Source organism: Nyctibius grandis, chromosome 8 (assembly GCF_013368605.1).
Source record: "Nyctibius grandis isolate bNycGra1 chromosome 8, bNycGra1.pri, whole genome shotgun sequence".
NCBI lineage: Eukaryota > Metazoa > Chordata > Aves > Nyctibiiformes > Nyctibiidae > Nyctibius > Nyctibius grandis.
Window position 1 is genome coordinate 40,734,385 of NC_090665.1, and position 18,575 is coordinate 40,752,959.

General features: G+C 43.6%; 1 protein-coding gene across 1 annotated transcript in view; it reads right to left on the bottom strand.

Annotated features, from left to right (window-relative positions):
* The window catches only part of TRABD2B (TraB domain containing 2B), a 298,824-nt gene that overhangs the window by 4,981 nt on the left and 275,268 nt on the right, over window positions 1-18,575 (bottom strand). Inside the window, exon 6 of the mRNA XM_068406852.1 lies at window positions 15,797-16,066. Within this exon, the coding sequence (XP_068262953.1) occupies window positions 15,797-16,066 (270 nt within the window). The remainder of the gene's footprint in view (window positions 1-15,796; window positions 16,067-18,575) is intronic.

Here is an 18,575-nt window from a genome sequence, read left to right on the forward strand (position 1 = left end):
TGCTCTGAGGGGGCGAGGACCGACCAAATTATGGTGATATTTCTATGCATTTTTAATCTGCTGCCATGTCTTGGTTCCAACACGGTTTCTGTTCAGGGTGGAGGAAGCAGCCCTTTTAAGCACAACTTACAAAGTGCTTGGGGATTTTTCTGGATCAAAGGAGCTATATAAACACATGACAACTATTTTTAATAAATGTAAACAAATGCGGACTCAGACAGCCTTTCTTACAACAGCATCTGATGAAAGAAGCTTATCAAGACAACGTGCCAGCATAGATTGAACCCTGAAAAAATGCATGTTTCAATTGAAAACCTAAAGAGCTAATAAACGGAAAGAAAATTTTTGAGTAAATACAATAATGGCTGTTTTGCATTTGTGATTTGATGTTAACCTTATGATGGCTAGAGTTTTTTTAAGTGATATTAAGCATATGCTTCCTGTTTCTTTTCAAACAAATTTTGCCCTATTTTTTTCCTTTTCATTTAATGAACAGATGTGAAAGGAGTTGATCACATTATTTTTCTGGTGATCAGAAATAATGTTCTGCTAGTGAAGACAATTATTCTTGGAACTAACCAGACCTATTTATGTCACCAAAATTTATTAATCAAGACTTGAAAAATACATCTGCTTAAAGTGCTGGGACCAACCCGTTGCAGTATGCAAACAAGCTGGCTGGCAAGAAGTCTGACCACACATTTGAAAGAAAAGAATAGCTGCTCAATCAAGAATAAAAAAGAGTATGTTGGGGTAAAAAAAATCACATTAGAAATAAATCACAAGGATTTAACTGTGAAGACCACTAGAATAACCTCTTAAAGGGAATGTGAAGTCTTAACCTCCAGAAATTTTCAGGTTGATATTTGATGTTTCTGGAAGGGATTCTTTAGATCAGCATAGGCTCTGTTCGCCCCAAGTTTCATCTCTCTTCATCACTGCCTTCCTTATGGACACTGTTCTTGCAGCCTGAGGGATAAATCCTGCAAGACACTGAGTCTCCTGGTTCCAAACCAGCAGAATGCTAAGCACTGCAAGCACACAAGCGCTCCCAGCAAGGCTAGTATTCACATACCTACAACTCAGCACATCCTAAAGCCCTTTGTGGGATCAAGGCCAAGAGGCTCATGCTTTCGCACGGTTCAATTCATTTAAAAAAGAAAAAATCCAACCTGGATCTGATTAAGGAACCCAGCTTTGGTCCAGAGGAGGCCACTACTTATTTGCAGTAGTGTAGTAAACTGCCTTTGCACGTCTGAATGAGTAAGCAATATCACACACTGGTTTGTGGCCAACAGAGAAGACAGAGGATGAGCTAGAGAAGAGCCTTATCTTTCCCTTTACCTCAGGGTTATTGGGAGCCCAGATCTTTGGCCACTTTCCATGCTGCAAGCATCCACCCTCTCCGCGAGCAGCACGGCCGCAGGGTCGTGGGGAGGCAGCTGCAGCCACGCTGTCAATAGAGGGGTCAGGCAACAACATCGGGAGCATTTCAACAACCCGTCGCTGTTGATATGAGCTCTCCTTCTGATGAGACTCAAACGGGAACCATCTTTCCACCTGAAAGGAATGTCAGGCTCTGATCCAGCCTTATTTCAACGCTCTGGCTCCTCTAGAGACTGACAGTGAGCAATTCCCCTCCTTGAAGCGGGCACCTGCGAGCCTCCAACCCCTGTGCAGAGGCAAAAGGCAGTGCATGTCCACTGATGGAGGTCTATTCCCCCAGCCCTGCTATTTGTTAGGACCATGTCTGCCATGGCTTATCTCTAGGAGAAAGAAGAGGGTATCGAGGGCAAATAGGGAAGGGGAATTGCAAGTTTCACCAGGCAATGTCTCTGAAAGGACAGAAACCCATGAACAAGCATGCTGGGACCCTGAGCCCCACTGTCACCATGTAAGGGTGGTGGTGGGGAGCAGGATGCTCCACACAAAGATGGGATGCTTAGGGGTGTGAAGGGAAGCAATGTGAGACACCTTCACCTCCTGAACGTGCAGGGCCAAGGCTGTCAGCAGCATCTGCAGAAGGTGCCATCAGGAAGAATGATGGGCAGTCCTTCAGGCACCCTGGCCTTTAATAGGATTTAAAGGGTGGGATTAATTGTAGCTATCTCAGATGCAGGCTTGTAGTTGGAAGTATTCAGCTGTGTTCCTGCTACAGTTCATAGGGAACAAGATGTCTCCAGAGGACAATTCTTTCCCCCCAAAGGCATGTCTTTAAGGTAGGTGAGATGTGCTGCTTCTGAAGATCTCTATCTCTGGAATTCAGGTCTTCTGAACCCCAGCCAAACTCTTGCCCCAGTGAGGGCTTGGACTGGTAAGGATGGGTTCCTAAACTGGGATGGGGCTGCAGGGTAGGGAAGAGGAAAACTGATGATTCTGCAGTGCAAAAAGCAGCAGCTGGTGGGGACACAGCTCCCTTCTGTGGTCCTGTAGTGGCTCCCCAACAACAGGCACAGCAGGGCTGCAGCCTGCTGTCTTCTTTTTGGGGTCTTGGCTCTGAGGTTTGACATGAAGGAGGAGAAGGTGGCTCACTTGGATCAGGGGCTCCAGGGAGGCCATGATGGTGTGAGCAGTAAGAGGCTCAACGTTGAACTGCAGCTTAAATGCCTCTGGTGCACTTTTGGTCCCCTCTCTGGATAGGCCATGGGCTGGAAGCCAGGAGATTTGTGTTTTATCCCCATATCACCCACTGAAGTACCATCAAAACCTCATTAAATCACTTCTATTACTCCCTTAACTCTGATCTGAGTCAAGACCTTGAAGCGTTAGTGTGACACCACCAGCACTAAGCTGATGTGAAGCATTTTGCAGGCTTTCATTGTGATTTGCAGGTCCCAATTGCCCAGGCCACCTGCAAAATACCTCTGTGATGACAAACTCAGCCCTGGAGTGACACTGACCTGCAGCGAGGCTGAACACTACAGAAGCAACCTAAAGCCACAGATGGGTCATGTTGTTAAGGCAAAGTGCATCATCTGCTGTGGGGCCAGAGGAGGGGATGAGGATGGGAAGGGGAGGGATGGGGGCAATGGGGACTGCTGCATCAGAGACAGGGGGAAGAGGAGAAGAGGAGTTTGCTGCCACGGCAATGCAGCCTGAGGGTCCCCCGGGCATGGGGACACAGTGGTGCAAAGGTGGACATGAGGATGCATCTAGCAGGTAGGGAAAGAACAGGTGAGAAACAACTCCAGCACAGCCCGAGGGCCCTTTTCTGAAGTGAACTTACAGCGTGTGGGAAAGTTTCCTGCACCTCACAGTCAGGTTTTGCTTTCCTCCATCCCCAGAGGAGACTGTGTATGGCCCTTTTCAACGTCCTGCCCTGAAGTCCTTCAGGAAAACACTACAAACACAAATCCTGCACCCAGACAGGGTGGCAGCGGCAGAATCAGGCCCGCCGCTCCTTTCTAGACAACTACAAAATGGTGTAAAAACACAGAATGTTGTAAAAACCAATAACCTTTGAAGCACACCCTCTGAGTAATTACCCCATTCCCATCTAATGACTTAAAGATGTTATATTCCTCTCTGATTTGGCAACAACAAAGATTTCAACCTTATTAAAACCAGCCCGTCAGGAAACTACATGTCATCCTTCAAAAAAAAAAAAAGAAAAAAACAAGGGGAAAAAAAAGAAATTAAATTCTTTAAAATCCCTGTGAACAATAATTCAAGATACTGTAGCTGAAGACCCATGATTTGTTGTAGTGTCTGGGTGGTCCTGAGGCAGGAGATGACAACATTAGGCTCTTTCCTTTGCCCTTCTAAGAAATGCTTTGATGACTCTCTAATATCCTAAGAATATCCCCCCGTGATTCTGCACTGGGACGAGGCAATCACAGAGCTGGGATAATGCATCCCAGTTCTACCCAGGGCCTGGCCCTTGCTAAGAGGGGATAGCTCAGAGCCCTTTGTTTCACCAGATCTGCAGAGACATCTGAGCCAGGATGCGTTCATGATAGTCTAAATAGTGATGTGGGCTCAAAAACATCCACAAACTCACCCCCACCCACTGCACACATCTGGTTGTGTACCTGATTTGCATGTGCAATTAAGGCACTCATCATCACAGCTCAAATAACCAAGTGCTTGTTTCACTGGTCCTTGAACAGATAACGTTTTTACAGCCAAAGCAAGCAAGAACATCAAGGGTGCACACTCAGATGGGCTTAGTGTAGTAAAAATCTTGCCAGTGGTGTAATCTGTGAAGATTTTTGGGCAATCTGATGATATACAACATGTAGAGTTCATTTGATGGTGCTGCAATCTGGTGGTTTTGAACCAGATCTCAAGCATGAGCAGAATATCTCTCTCTTGTCTGTATTTTGAACTGCTCTCACCAATAAAGCCCAACATGCAAACCAATTTGCATTTTTGGGGTGGTCAAAATCATAATCCATATTTTATGTCTTGGGCTCAACCTTTCAATTAATTAGAACCAGAGTGACTCGGTCTGCCCTCTCCTGTGTGCAAGCAAGTGTTTGGCATTGTGTGGGCCCTATGGCTCAAATACTTTTTGCAGATGCACAGAATTAAGCATGCATGTTTAGATGTGCTTGGGGAACACATACATCCACAGAGATGTATACATTTGACCTTGTCACTTTCTTGTTAAACACTGTAAAAGATATCGACTTTCCCCTCCAGATTTGAAAATGATTTAGAATAGGCAGTAGTGGGGAAATACCTAAAACATCCTGCCAAATTAAGTATTTTCTCCAAGACTGTTCCCTAAGACACACAATTATTTCAGCTAAGAAGATGCCTGTGCAATGTATTAAGGAACAGGATGAACAACCAAAATACAAACTGGCTTAAATGGATGTCCAATATACTGCATTTTCCCATTTGATTTTAATTTTCTTTTTCCTTCTCCCTGTTCTTTTTCCATCTCCGTGTAACAGTTTTTCTCTCCGCTTAGTCTGTATCACATTTTTCTCTCTCATTCACTGGGCTCACTTTCCTGCTCGCTGCTTGTATTTTTCCAGAGTCTCTCTTAGTAAGAATAATTAAGGTTGGATCAGATCTTTGAACCTGTTATTTGGAGCAGTATTGAATTCAAGCTTGTTCCACTGAACAAAAGCATTGGCTTCTTTTTCTTTCCAACAGACTCACTCTCAAAAGAAAAAAAAGGGTTCACAGGATTTATCTACCAGGCAGAAATGCCAAGGACATTAAATCGCTGCATTGCCCACAAGGCTTGGGTTCCTCCTGCTGCTTGCAAAGCAACTACGGTGATACCAGCCACAGCATAAACTCCTTGTCCCCAAGCACTTCCAAACGTGCTGAAAGCCTGGAGATGCCATCATTGGCTCATAAAAAGCTGCTTGCTGACTTGCAGGGCTCTGCAGAACCATGGCACAGTCCATAACATGTCTCTCCACGGCAGTGCTATGTGAGGCATCCCTGACACCCAGCAGCTCAGGAGCAGTTGGCTTGGCTCCCCTGCCTTCCAGTGCAGTGGGCTCAGACCCCAGGTATAATGCTTACTTTGTTCAGTTAAGTTATTCAGGAATTGTAAAGAGGAGATCTGAGTGAAATCAGAATTTGGCCTGGCATTTTCATAATTGCAGGAACCCAGCTTTTATAGCATTAAAACCATATGAATTTACATAAATCGTACTTCTCCTTCATCCCAGTGAGTAACTGGACTTAAGACCACAGCTGCCCTTCGGGGTCCTGCTGGGTGTGCAGCGCGCAGCACAGCCCGCACTGCCGGGAGTGTCGGGGCATCAGATTTCCTTCCCTTTCACCCTACAATGAATCTTTCTTCTTAGATAAACGCGGTACCCCAGTATAGCTGTGGTTAAACCCCTCTCATAAACCAACTGCCCAAACCACAACAGTAATGTCGTCTTCCTCTCTGTCATACTTTCCTTCACTTAATTTCACAGGGCATGAAACTCACTAGTCAGAAGGGGAATAGCAGAACCAGAAATAAGTCCCATATCCCTTGCCCTTTTCCTTTGGGCCAGCATTGACAGTGTTGTGTGTTTGCATTTCCATTGAATTTTAAAGATATTCCTTTTTCTTTACAGTAACTCAAGTGCCTTCGCTGGAAGATGAAGGTTTTTAGATTTTATGGATTTTATGTAGCTCTGCTGAGCCTGGAGCTTTACCTTGAGGAACACCAGGTGTGCAACCTTCTGGGGCTTAAATACTGCTAGATACGAAGGTCACTCAAATAGATATAATAAGTCCAACTTAGGGTTGCAGCGTTTGAGATGAAGTTTTGTGCTGGCTTTTAGATGGTAAGTGATCCCTTCACCACATCTGCATACCACTAGGGCAGAGAACCATTAACACAGCAAGCGGTGACCTTTCAGAGGTCCCATCTTCAACCCAGTACCAGCTTTTGACACAACTCTATTCACTTTTCTCCCTGTTGGGTGCAGTGCAAGGAGCAGCCATGGCACAGATGAGTCTCTGCTGCTTCCATAGCCTGAGCAATGGGGAAACATCTTGCTCCCGACACCCACAGCTCCAAACCTCATGTGCACGGGGGTCCAAGCTCCCTGCAGGGTCAGTGCTGGCTGTACCATCAGTGGTATCTAGGGAGCAATTCAGTTCTCTCTGAAGAAGATGGAAACAGCCACGTTCTGTCAGCCAAGTCGTGCTGTGTGTTAGGAGTCCGAATGTGGAGCTGGCCACCACCCCCTTCAATAGGGAAAACACACCACTCGCTACAGGAAAAACCTCTGTGTCAACAATTGCAATTTAGGGAGCGCAGGTGCTTTACTACCCACTTCTGTATTTAAGGAATTCACCTCACCCTGGGCATGAGCCCACTCAGCACTTCTTGCAGTGTCTGCAACTGCCGTTAGCCTTGCAAGTGTAACACAAACCACACTCTTCACCCACCCAAACAGCAGAGTAAAAGCACTACTGTGTATTGAATTTTCTCTGCCTGTTAAACCAGACAACTTATTTTTCATCTGAGTGAACGTAAAGGGTTTTGTAGAGCTGAGTTAAAGTGCATTTCAGATTTAGAGGAATTCCCTTTACCTGAGGGTACTCAGTGCATTTTCCCTTCTTATCTCTTTGATAGGAGCCAGAAATACAGGGTTTTTTTTTTTGTGTGTGTGTGCGATAGACAATATGCCATGAGGAGTCATAGTTAAAGGCTCCAAGGAGCCAATCCTTAGAACATCTGGCTAGTGAAAAGCCCTGGATATGGAAAATATAAATGTCAAGGCTCATATTTATAAATTGGAAGGGTCATGACGACATCTGCTAACAGGCTTTCTTCCAGAGCCCATTTGCTGTACATGGTTATTCACAGGCAACAATAAACATGTGCATGGCTCACATGCGTGGTTTGCCCTTCCTTTCAGTCGCCGAAGGGACACACGCTCCAATAACACACAAACGCTCTGTTCTCACAACACAGAAATACAAGTGTTTGCAAACCTCACAGCAAAGCTCTGGCATACCAGACCACAGTGGGATACGCTGCTGGAACAGACTAAAAATAGCTGGAGAAAAAGCCTTGCATTAACAATGAAGACAGCCAAACTCACTTAAGCATTAACCTTTTGGTGGAATAAGCGCTCTCCTTTTTTGCCTCGTTCCACAGGAGACCTTTGTACTATAGGTCCAGTCCTGAAACCTTATTTTTCATGATTGAGTAGTTGTGGATGGGAATCTCAAGACTTAAAGAGAGCTTAACCTGTTCAACAGTGGTAGCTTAATATTAACATTAAAACAAGAAAATAAACTTGCTTCTCCATTTATACCCACAGGCAACTTTTCTCCAGCTTAATGCCAACTTAAGTGCATTTCCGATGCCTGAGAAGCAAAAAATCGATCCAATGTATAAGCATAAACATTTTGCTAAGGACAATTATTGTAGGTGGCTAGATCACAGTTTGCAGGTGCAAAGGTTGAACCCACATTGATGAAGGGTAGCCCTGAATTTGCTACAGAGACCATGTTGGCCATGGAAACTCAAACATAGCTGAGGCAAATGCAGGCCCCCAACACTCTTGGCATTGGCCACTGTCACAGACTGCCCATGAGGCTGTCAAGAGAAGGAAAAGCATCAGCAGAAAGAGCCTGGACTGCTTTATGATGCCCATGAATTTAGCAAAGAATAAATGGAGCCAATGCTGACTGTCTTGTCCAGTTGGCAGCTTTCTTGGCCACACATGCATCTGTGTGAAAATAGTAGGAAAAGCAAAGAAGATGAAATATCACGGAGGAGATCTACCTTCTGATTAAAAAATGAAGAAGGATGCTGACCTATGCCTCCTGCTTACTGCAGTCTGCAGTAATGTCAGATGACAAAGACATGCTAGCTACAAGTGAGACATGCGCCCATCAAAAAGAGGTTCTGCTGAAGGCTGTAGGCTCCTAAAGCCCACACTTTCATTGGCATGGACTGACTGCAAAGTGAAGTGCAGCGTTTGTAGGATCACAGCCTCCTGCAGGGTGAGCTCAGTGAGGTAGAGGTGGGTGCAGAGGTCTGGGGATGAAGATGGAGATGCTGGAGGTGTCCCTTTCTACTCCTTGCTCCAGGGCCCATGCCAAGCGCATGCAGCCAGAGTTGAAAAGGGCAGGCAGAAAGAATATAGGAGAAAGAGAAAATTTCAGCAGAAATTGGAGAACCATGGAACTGAAAAGTTAACAGGTTGTCCAAGATCAAGAGGAGTCCTGGCGCTGGGTGAGGAAATGAGACTGTGCTGGCTGAGAAAGAGCGGAACAAGCAGGGATGTGCATCACGGAGGAAGAGATTATCATAACTCAGCAGCTGCTCCTTCTTGAAATTGAATCCTAAGCAAACATTTTGTTTGTGCTGCATCTGACAAATCTTAGGTGGCTTAACAAAGCTAGCAATGGTAGGGCTATGTTCAGCCCAAGTCAGAAATACACCAAACCGGGGCAGATATAAATATATAATATAGACTATCTTTACTCAACACATCCCAAATGAAAAGAGGAAAACAAGAAAGGAAGAGAAGGTTCCTAATAGGTTCCATAAAACCTCTTGCATTGTATTTTCAATTTTAATCAGTATTGAGAGCGCTCTTAGATATCCAGTGCTGAAAAATACCTCACTGTTCAAAAATCCTAGCTTTTGTGTGCTCCAATTTTGTTATTTGCTCAACTTCAAAAATATGGATTTAATATTCGTGATGGATTTAAATTTCATGAAAATAAAATTCCTAATGCATTACCAATAAAGAATTTAGTTTCATGGAAGAAAACTGAAATCAATACACAAATTACCTCTCTATTTACAAAAGACTTCCATGTTCTTTATCTCTAATGATTTTGTTTTCAGGTATTTATAGCTTTCATTAAAATAGGGTATGCATACTGCTTCATATTAACTAATTGTTCATACTGGTAGTGAGACACTTAAGCAATAGTGAAAGTAAATATGCAAGGCTTTTGCTTATTTTTTTTTAAATGTATCTGTTTGTTTCATCACACAGTGGCAGCACGTTATAGAGAACAACAACAGATCAAAGTAAAACAGATCTTTTTGTGTGTCTAGCAGGTGAAAGTGTGCCTGCACATCTTTTCAGCCCCATCTGGAGGATAACAAATTAACTCTTTGACTTTACAAGGGGAAAGAAGTTATCACTCATGGCGAGCTGACAGGGAGGGTCTGTTAGCATGGAGCTGCTAGTTTTGGACACGAACATCAGGACTTCCCGTCCGTTACTGCAATGCACAGGAGAGTTGTGTGCTGAGCGCAGGTTTCACAGCTTTAATTAATACGTTCTGTGCACTCTGACCAACCTGATAATCCAAGAAGCCTCAATAAAAACCATCCAGGGAGGGAGGATATGTCATCACCGTATCATATGTTACAGTCAGGAGATTTACCTCTTATTTTTACTGCACAGAGTTATACCGTGCTGTTATTTTACTTCCACTGGAGGGCTTGCGTACATGGAGCTGTGCGAAGGGCAGGATGAGAGAGTTGCCAACGTTGGTCTCTGTTTAAAGAACTCATCAAGCCATCTGCCCATCTTAAAGGAGGATCAAATGAAAACACTAAGAAACTAAGAAGGGGAAAATGCACTATTCCCCTTGCTTTGCTCTCTGCTCAGGAGGAGCTGAGGACACCTTTGCAGAAGCAAGATTGCATGTTTGAGAGAGACATGCAGTGTGGGGAGAGAGAAGGATCAACTGATGCACCTCTTCTTCTGGCCACTGTATATCCACCAGAGTTCATAAAAAACTGGGAAAACTAAGAGCAGATTTTAGGCCAGTTCAAGATACAAAGGTTCAGCTTCCACCAAAGAACCAGGAAGGAGCATTTGTCCAGGAGGTGTTTTGAGACCACTCAGCATGACAGAAGGGTCTTGTACCCAAGCTATCAAACCATGAGATTTTTCTGATGAGTAGATATTTGTATGCCATGCCCTGGAGACTGGGTGCAGTCACTGATAGGGACTGTGATCATGAAAGTTTCCCAAGAAGGAAATCCTGCCAGGAGAACAGCGAAGGAAATGGTAGACAGAAGTGCCGGAGGAAAGCCAAGGGGCCACACAACACACTTAAGCCCCAAACAGCAATGAGGTGTGACAAGGGATGGAAGGTGAGACTCCATCACACCTATGCTGCCGCTGCTCCTGGCTGCTGGAGCGGCCCCTTTGGGAGACAGGTTCCCTATAACAAGTTATAAAGGTCCTGAAGCTGCATCCTCATCCTTGGTTGAGCACAGGGCAAATAAATGTAATGGTGGCAACTGCCTACCCTGCTGCACAGAGACAGGCTGGAGGGGAGAGTGATCCCCCGTCCCCATAAGCATCAGTAGGCATGCCCTCTGAGCAGTATCCTTACCAGGGAGGCGGATAGAGTAATTTAAACAAACAAGGCCCCAGTGATGGAAATTTCAAGCTCAAAGCTACCATATGGAGGGAAATCATCTGACCACAATTTACCTGTTAGACTTCAAAAGTGTCTAGGTCTCCTCTAAAGAAAAGCAGCCTTTTCTTTAATGAAGTTAAGTACTGTATTTCAGCACTGTGTGTTGTGAAAAGGAAGCAATTTGGAATCATTTACAGAAATTTACCTTTCAGATGCAGTTAAGTGAAATTAAAAGTTTGTCTGAGTTGACAGAGTTCTGTTTTCCATCACTGCATTGTCTTGAAAGAAAGGATAACAGGCTAAGTGCTTAAATTCCATCCAAACTGATAAGGTTCACTCTACACAGGCACACTTAGTGCAGTTTATTACACATTGTCTCCCTTCATCCATCACTGCTATAACTTTTTTTTTTTGGCCTAAATTAACTGTTGCTTCCAAAAGAAATTGATATTTGTGATGTTATTGCATTCATCTGGGGTTGAACAGTCAGCACCGGGCTATCAGAGAAATGCCATTTCCAATTACAGAGGGAATTCATTTCATTTCCCACTAATAGCAGTTTTTGCAGGGCTGAGCTTATATCTGGGAAGAGAATTTCCTTTTTTCTCTTCTGATAACAATTCTTTTCCTTTAATTTCTTTCCTGTGCAAGTAAAGCACCTGCATGTCCTCAGTGTCTTTCCAAACACCATCTTCACCCAGATCTCTTCCTCCGCAGTGGGAATGAACCTCTGAATTTTCCCATTACACCCTCTCTTAATTCTTTCCTCCCACCACTGTATTTCTCTCTTTCACATTCCCCAGCTGCCATCGCTCCTTCCAAACCTCACACCTCCTGAAACACCCTCCCAGTTACTAACTCCCTCCTTCCCTTTTCCCAGGAGCTTTCCTCCTGCCTTGCCTTAGGGTCCCAGGAGCTATAACGCTCCCCCTCAAGCTGGGAGACGCTCTCTGTTCTCTTGGGATGGTTTTGTTTGTAGCCTTAAACCGTTTGCTGGCTAGAACAAAGGTGCGATCCTGATCTGGCCTTCATTGACTACTCTGAAACGTCACAGAGACTTCTCTCGTCTTTCAATTAACTGAGCAGCTCATTGTGAAAAGCCAGTGAATGATCTGTAATTAATTATTTATATTACAAGGAGAAGCTTAGCTAACACAGTGTCAACAGGAACAATAACACACTCTGTACGCCAAACTGCAGCCTTCCAGCCCAAGGGTTTTGCCTCCCCTCCCTGCTGCCCCAGCTGGCTTTTGGCTACAGGAGCTAGCTGGGGTTTAGGTTTTGTCTAAGTTCAAATTCCTCACAAACACAGACTTGAGATCTGCACATTTCTGCAAAATCAAGCAGTTAAAGAAAAAATCCTGCTACTTGAAATCTCAATTTAATTTTGATTCTTGACAAACAATTTCAAACACAAACTTCAGCCAGGCAGGATTTTTTCATTTTGTTTAGATTTTGTGCGAAGGAGGCGGAAGGGAGAAGACACCACACATTTCAGCAGCATTTTTTACTTTTTAATAGCCTTCAGTGTAGACAATTACCCAGGAGAACAGCAAATCCTAGCTCTGTCAAAGTCAGGGAGAAGATAGAGCAGAAGCTTTCTCATCCTCCACAGTGGTACTAACCCTCCAACACACAAATCCAAACACCGTCCACTCAGGGGTGCCAACTCAAATGCCTCAGCTGTTAAGACAGAACAAAAAGGAAAGGACAATCTCCAAGGTATAACTGAAAGTAAATACTAATAATGATGTGTGACGTTAAATGATGACTCATTTTTCATGAGGCCATTTCAGATTGTAGCTATAACCTCACATCAGACCCAAACAACTGTGTGAGCTGAAGCCTTAGTGGAACCATTAATTATGGATTTCCTGGCTTTTATAGGTTGGAGTCAGACGTTTGATATTCCTTTAAGATTGTTCTCCTGTGTTCACTTCCTTTGTTTCTCTGTTGGTAGCTTAAAAAAACACCTCAAGATTTCCATGGAAGTGTATGAGATAGCCTAGAAATGCGTAGTCCATAAAAGCCTTGCAATTCATGGCTCATAAAGTCCTCTAATCCACGGTCAATAAAGCTTTGGAAAAGAGCTGTATGAACCACAGTCATTTCACAGTTCAGTGAGGTTCATAGAAGAATCAATAATCTCATTTAAATTCGCCTGGATTTGTCCTCCACCTGTATATTTCTCTTTGACTTTTCAGGTTGAAAGGCAGCTCAAACAGCTGAATTCTGGAGACCTTGCATGGAAACAATGAGTTTTATGCATCTTCCACCCAAAAGCCGTAACAATGACCTAAATCCCTCTACTTTGTCTCAAAGGTGAACAAGTCAAGTTTCAGGTGACAGTGGGTGAGTTAGGAAACTCAAACTGGAAGAAGAACCATTTGGAAATACAAGGCCATAGCTCAAGGTAATACTATATGAAGAGACGTCTGTCCATATAGAACATGGGGAGCTCCAATTTAAGTATATGCAAATGCACAAAGGATCTATGAGACAGGCCAGAGTGTGAACTTCTAGTGCACTGATTATCCTCCAAAAATGAGTGCTAACAGTCTCACTGTTGAGTGCTGGTGAGCATTATTGAGGCAACACAATATAAGTTCACGTTCTTCTCTCCTGCACAGGTAACACTCCGTATTATTAGCCATCCTAGCTGTTTCCTCCCAAGAATGATCACACTACAGCGTCTGGCACACATTTCTGATCTTTTCTTCCAATCAGAAAGGAACCAGTTAGAGAGAACTCACTATTTATTGCCTTGTGCAAGGTCCAGCTTGCAATTAATGCTGACGAAACCAACTGCCAAAAGCACAATATGCAGCAGCTGGTTTATGAAAGTTGAAACCCCATCCAGTTTATGGAGAAACCAGAGCTGGTTGTGAGTCTCTGATTTAGCTGAACAGTTTGTATTTTTTGTTTTGTTTTGTTTCCAGGAAAACACCAGAAGTTACTCCAGAACTGTAGAAGCACTAAAACCATCTGAAAGCACTAAGGCAGACTTCCCTTCTTCCAGCCTCTCCTCATTTCTAGGGCTCTGATCTCCCACTAATATCTCCCTGGGATCTTTCAGCAAGGCAGGCGACACACCGCGTCTGGTTCATCACCAGCGTGGTGGAAGCGGAAACTTACGTTTCCTTATCCCAATCGCCATCCTTATGAAATAGAAGTAGAGGGATAAAAGGTTTTGATTCAGATGAAATCTCACAGGAGCATAGAGCAAATAATTTAACTCTAACTTGAGGAACTATCCTTTTAAATACTTTTCCTAGGAAAATTTCTTACTGAAATAAAAACAGAAAAAGGCACAAAAGTCCACCAAAGCTATACAAGCACCGCTGCTTTAAGCCCCCAACTGCACATTTCCACAGCCATATCATACCCAATATCCAATATTCTTTCTGGATAAATAGGACAGTGGCAGGAGGATTGTGCCTAACTGCCAGGGTCTCACCAGATCTATTTAAGCACCTCACTTGTATGACACATATGGTGAGCTGGACCAGATACCCTTGTGAAATGCTGAGACATCATGGGACACCACGACTTGGCAGCCCCAAGGCAGAAGAAAGATAGAAAAGTCCCTTATCCTCGAGGCAATCAACTACGTTGAACCAAATGACTCTTAGTTCACGCTTAAACATCCTCTGTGGAGAGGATCCAACCACTGAACACACTTTGAGAACAATACATATGAATCCTTCTTACCAAGGCTGGCATTAACCTCAGAAATGGCCTTACTACGTTAAGATTAATATGCACTACCTTAATAACAACCCTTACATCACTCACCCTGAGAATACAACAAACTACATAAAAAGGAGGCAACTGCTCCATTAAAAAGAATGAATAAAAATAAAAAAATCCCCGAACACAAATATGTGGAGTTTTTTCTGTAGCAAAAGGAGAAGCCTCTGAGAGACTCTGAGTCATTTTACTTGCAAGGAATTTAGGTGCTATGAAAATTGGAATAAGAGTAATGCTCAAAGACAATCATTACATGTTGTCACGGTTTAAAGCTGGGCCGGCTATTAAACCTGCGGCAGACGCTCTCTGTTAACCCCCCCCCACCCCCCCGCCCCCACCCGAAGGGAAAGGGAAAGGGAAAGGGAAAAGAGAGAGAGACTTACGGGTTTAGGCCAAACCAGGACACATGTATAGGCGAGCAGCCAGTTCCCAACAGATTACTTCATTCCTTTTACTTGTTAGGAGATCTATAAACATTGTGGCTATTTATCTGCCCATGACTTGGCCTGGATAAAGGCACTAAGAGCTTTCTCAATTTTAGAGATGGGAGAATAAATTGCCCAAGAATCCTAAAAGCACACATCAAGAAGCCCTGGTCAAACATGAAGGCTCTTATTCAAACACTGAATGGGAGTTTTTAACTTCAGACCAAGACTGGAATGGCCACGGAAATGTGCCTACCTCCATTCTCCTCACATAGAGGCCTTAGTTAAGTACTTCATTTTGCCTCAGTTTGCTGTTTTCAACGCAGTCTCAGATGTTAAAACATTTCAGCCCCAGAACCCAGTTAAGAAGACTGAAAGTCAGATATGTCAGAATCTTAAAAACTCCCACAAATATTCTGCATGGTTGGAAAATGGGTGAGTCTTTGGGCTGAAAACTGACAGTAAAGATTGGAAAATAATTATTGGAAGAAAGGCGGCAAACACAGAATACTTTCCACTGTCATTTTTTCCCTGTTTTTCCTGACAAGTCTTTGTTTCTGTATATTTTAAATATTCTAAGTATTAGCTTTTTTCCCCTTTACTTTTAGATCATATGTGCTTATGAGCCTTCCTCCTAGTTCTTCATTAGGCTCCAAAAACATCACCTCACTCCCTGTCTCTCCCATTCATCCTTTCTCCAACCCTCCTTATGGTCTAATCAACAAGAGCTGGGATCTGTAAAGAGCACCTTGTTAGAAGACAGCAGGAAGAGGACAGGGACCATAAAAGTTATGACTCACCTATCTTCTATCCGAACCCAGAGGTCATTGAACTGCCTCTGGCGATGGTGTTTGTGCTGCTTCTTGTGCCATTTCTTCTGCCTGCCAAACTCTTCCAGCTGGCTGATGCTATCTGGCAACAGGAGGTGAGGAGACAGGCTGTCTTCTTCGTCTGTCTGCAGGGGTTTCAGGGAAGGAGACATCAGTGGGACCTGCTCAGAAAGCTGGACAGCAGGCAGGGCTGTTGCTGAGGACCCTTCCAAGGCTGGGCTTGTCTTTGTTATCCTTGAACTGCAAAACACAACATTTAAACATTTCATGAATAAGTGAGGGATCATGCTAAGAAAAAGTGAAAGCAGAGGACTACACTAGTTGGTGGGCACTCCTAACTGCTAAGGTGTACAAGGAGAAGGGCTTTTGCTTTGGGACAGCAACTAAAGACAGCAGTGTCATTTCCTAGGAAGCTTTCAAATAAACACTAAAGTGAAAAACGGGGGAAAGGCTGTTGATACGCTCTTGCTGTTTTCTGGCATTTTAATTACTTCTTACAGGCTTTGGAGCCTGCAGTAGGGGTCAGTGTCACCTCCCCCACTGGGCTGAAGGTTAAATGGCAAAACTGTGACTCTCTCTGAGGAAAACAGATACCTTAACAGAAGCTGAACTTAAATTTCAACTTGGGATATCATCTGTGGAAAACAAGTAATTGTTTTGACTGCAACAATCATTATGCTTGTTCATCTGAGTTAGGATTGGTGACAGGAAGCCCAGACTGATGGCAGAAGCATGGTCTAATAGCTAGGCTGCTGGGATGGGGTATGTGAGACCTGAACTCTAGTAGTTTTTGTATAATGGAGAAATGAAGGAAAAAAAGGAGGTAAATGACCTGTCCAAAGCCACCTTGAAACAATACTGCCAGAGTTCTTCACTCCTGTTTGAAATACTACCACCTCTTGCATCTGACTGGAACTATGCCTTTTATTGTTTTCATTTTCTAGAGTTTCACTAATTTTAGAAAAAAGTCAATACAAACTCTCTCCTTTGATATGTGGTCACATGACCTTAGTATTTGTGAGCTAAGATATCTGAAACAAAAATCTAATAAACCGGTACTGACACAAAGTGATTTTTTTTCCCCCCTAACTTCAGTAGAAGTTCCTGTTTGGTCTTGATTGCAAGAGAGGAACTTTTTCTGTCTCTGGGATGGGCCAATGAGTTGTAGGTACAGAAAATGGAAGAGAATTAATAGGCAATACGAAGCTGTGGTCTGCAAAACTATTCCTATTACATGGATGCTATGACTTTTATGACAGAAACAATTAAAGCCACATGAAAAGTTTTGCCTCCTGAGTGAAACCAGTAAGACATTTTAATGAAAAAGTAATAAAAAACCCTAAACTTCATTGGTGACAATGTACATAATGTGCTACAAGTGAAACCACATGTTTCATTTATGGAACATTTTGTTCTCTTCCAAAAAAGTCACATCTACTACTAATGGCAGCTTTTTTCTTTTTGATTTTTTTGAAGTCCGTTACAATAGCAGTCAAGACGGTCATCTCTATTTCCACTGCATCATGTTTCACCCAAAGGTCCTTCCAATAGCTACTGATAATTAATTGTTGCTACTACGAGACTCACTGGCAAAAACTTCAGTAACTTTGTCACTCGTAGCCAACATTAATGAAGTTCTTCAGAGATCATATAACAGATACAGAAAAGAAAGACCGTTGTTTAAACTAATTCTAGAATTCTCCAAGGTTGCTTTCATTAATAAAAGACACAAGAAAATCCCATATTCCTCCTTTTTTTCCAAGCATTCAGACTCTCAGTGAGTCCTTTTCAAACTCATTCATATTCATTCCATGCTCTATTTTACATCACAGAGAGATCTACTGGTTCTGGATTTTTTTCCCCATTATGACCTTCTTCCATGATTCATGTTGAGGATGAGTTTTCATCAGTGCAACAACTCTCGCTGAGAGATCTTGATGCTCTCCAAAGCCTTCAGGACTTCTTAGGCTGTGATAAAGGTTCATGGCTGAAGCGAAGCCATCTCCAGAGTCATGTAAAACGAAAGATTCTCATAGGTTTGCATTGGGTGGGTCCCTCAGGCCACAGCAGACAGTTCCTAATTTTTATCCAACCATGATGGTGGATCAGTGAAGTATCAACATGCAAATGCAGCCATTTAGCAGCTTGGAAGACAACACAGTGTGAACTTGGATGGGATGGGTTTGGCAGGCAGGAAGGACCTGGACCAAGCATCTACAAACACCATGTGGGTAACTGCAATGGCAGCAGGCAGCAACGGGTGGCAAGAAAGCCCCGGCCTCATTGCCTGCTGCGGTTACGCCAAAGCAATGGAAATACAAGCTGGTTGATACTGCCCAAAGGCAGCTCATTCTGGTACTGCTCTGGATACCTCTGCTCTTCACTGTGTGGTGTGAATTCACCCATGTCTTCCTGCAACCCAGCCATCTATCTGCACACTGGGGAGAAGAGCAGTACCGTGGCCACAAGGCTGTGGTGGGCAGAAACATGTTAAGAAGGCAAGAGCATGGAGCAGATGTGAGAGCCCAAAGTAGACAAACAATGTGATCATCACAGCTGGAACTGAGCTGTTGCCAAGATTTCTGTTTCCACTGACTTTCTTCTCCTTGCCATCAAAACTGTGCCTCATGTTCCAATAAGTCAGTAATTCCCCAAGACGCTGAAGGTAGAAGCAGCCCCCACATCAGCCCACATCTGCCAGCTCAAGGCTGGGGCTGCAGTTTGGTTCCTTGAATGGTCTTAGAGACAC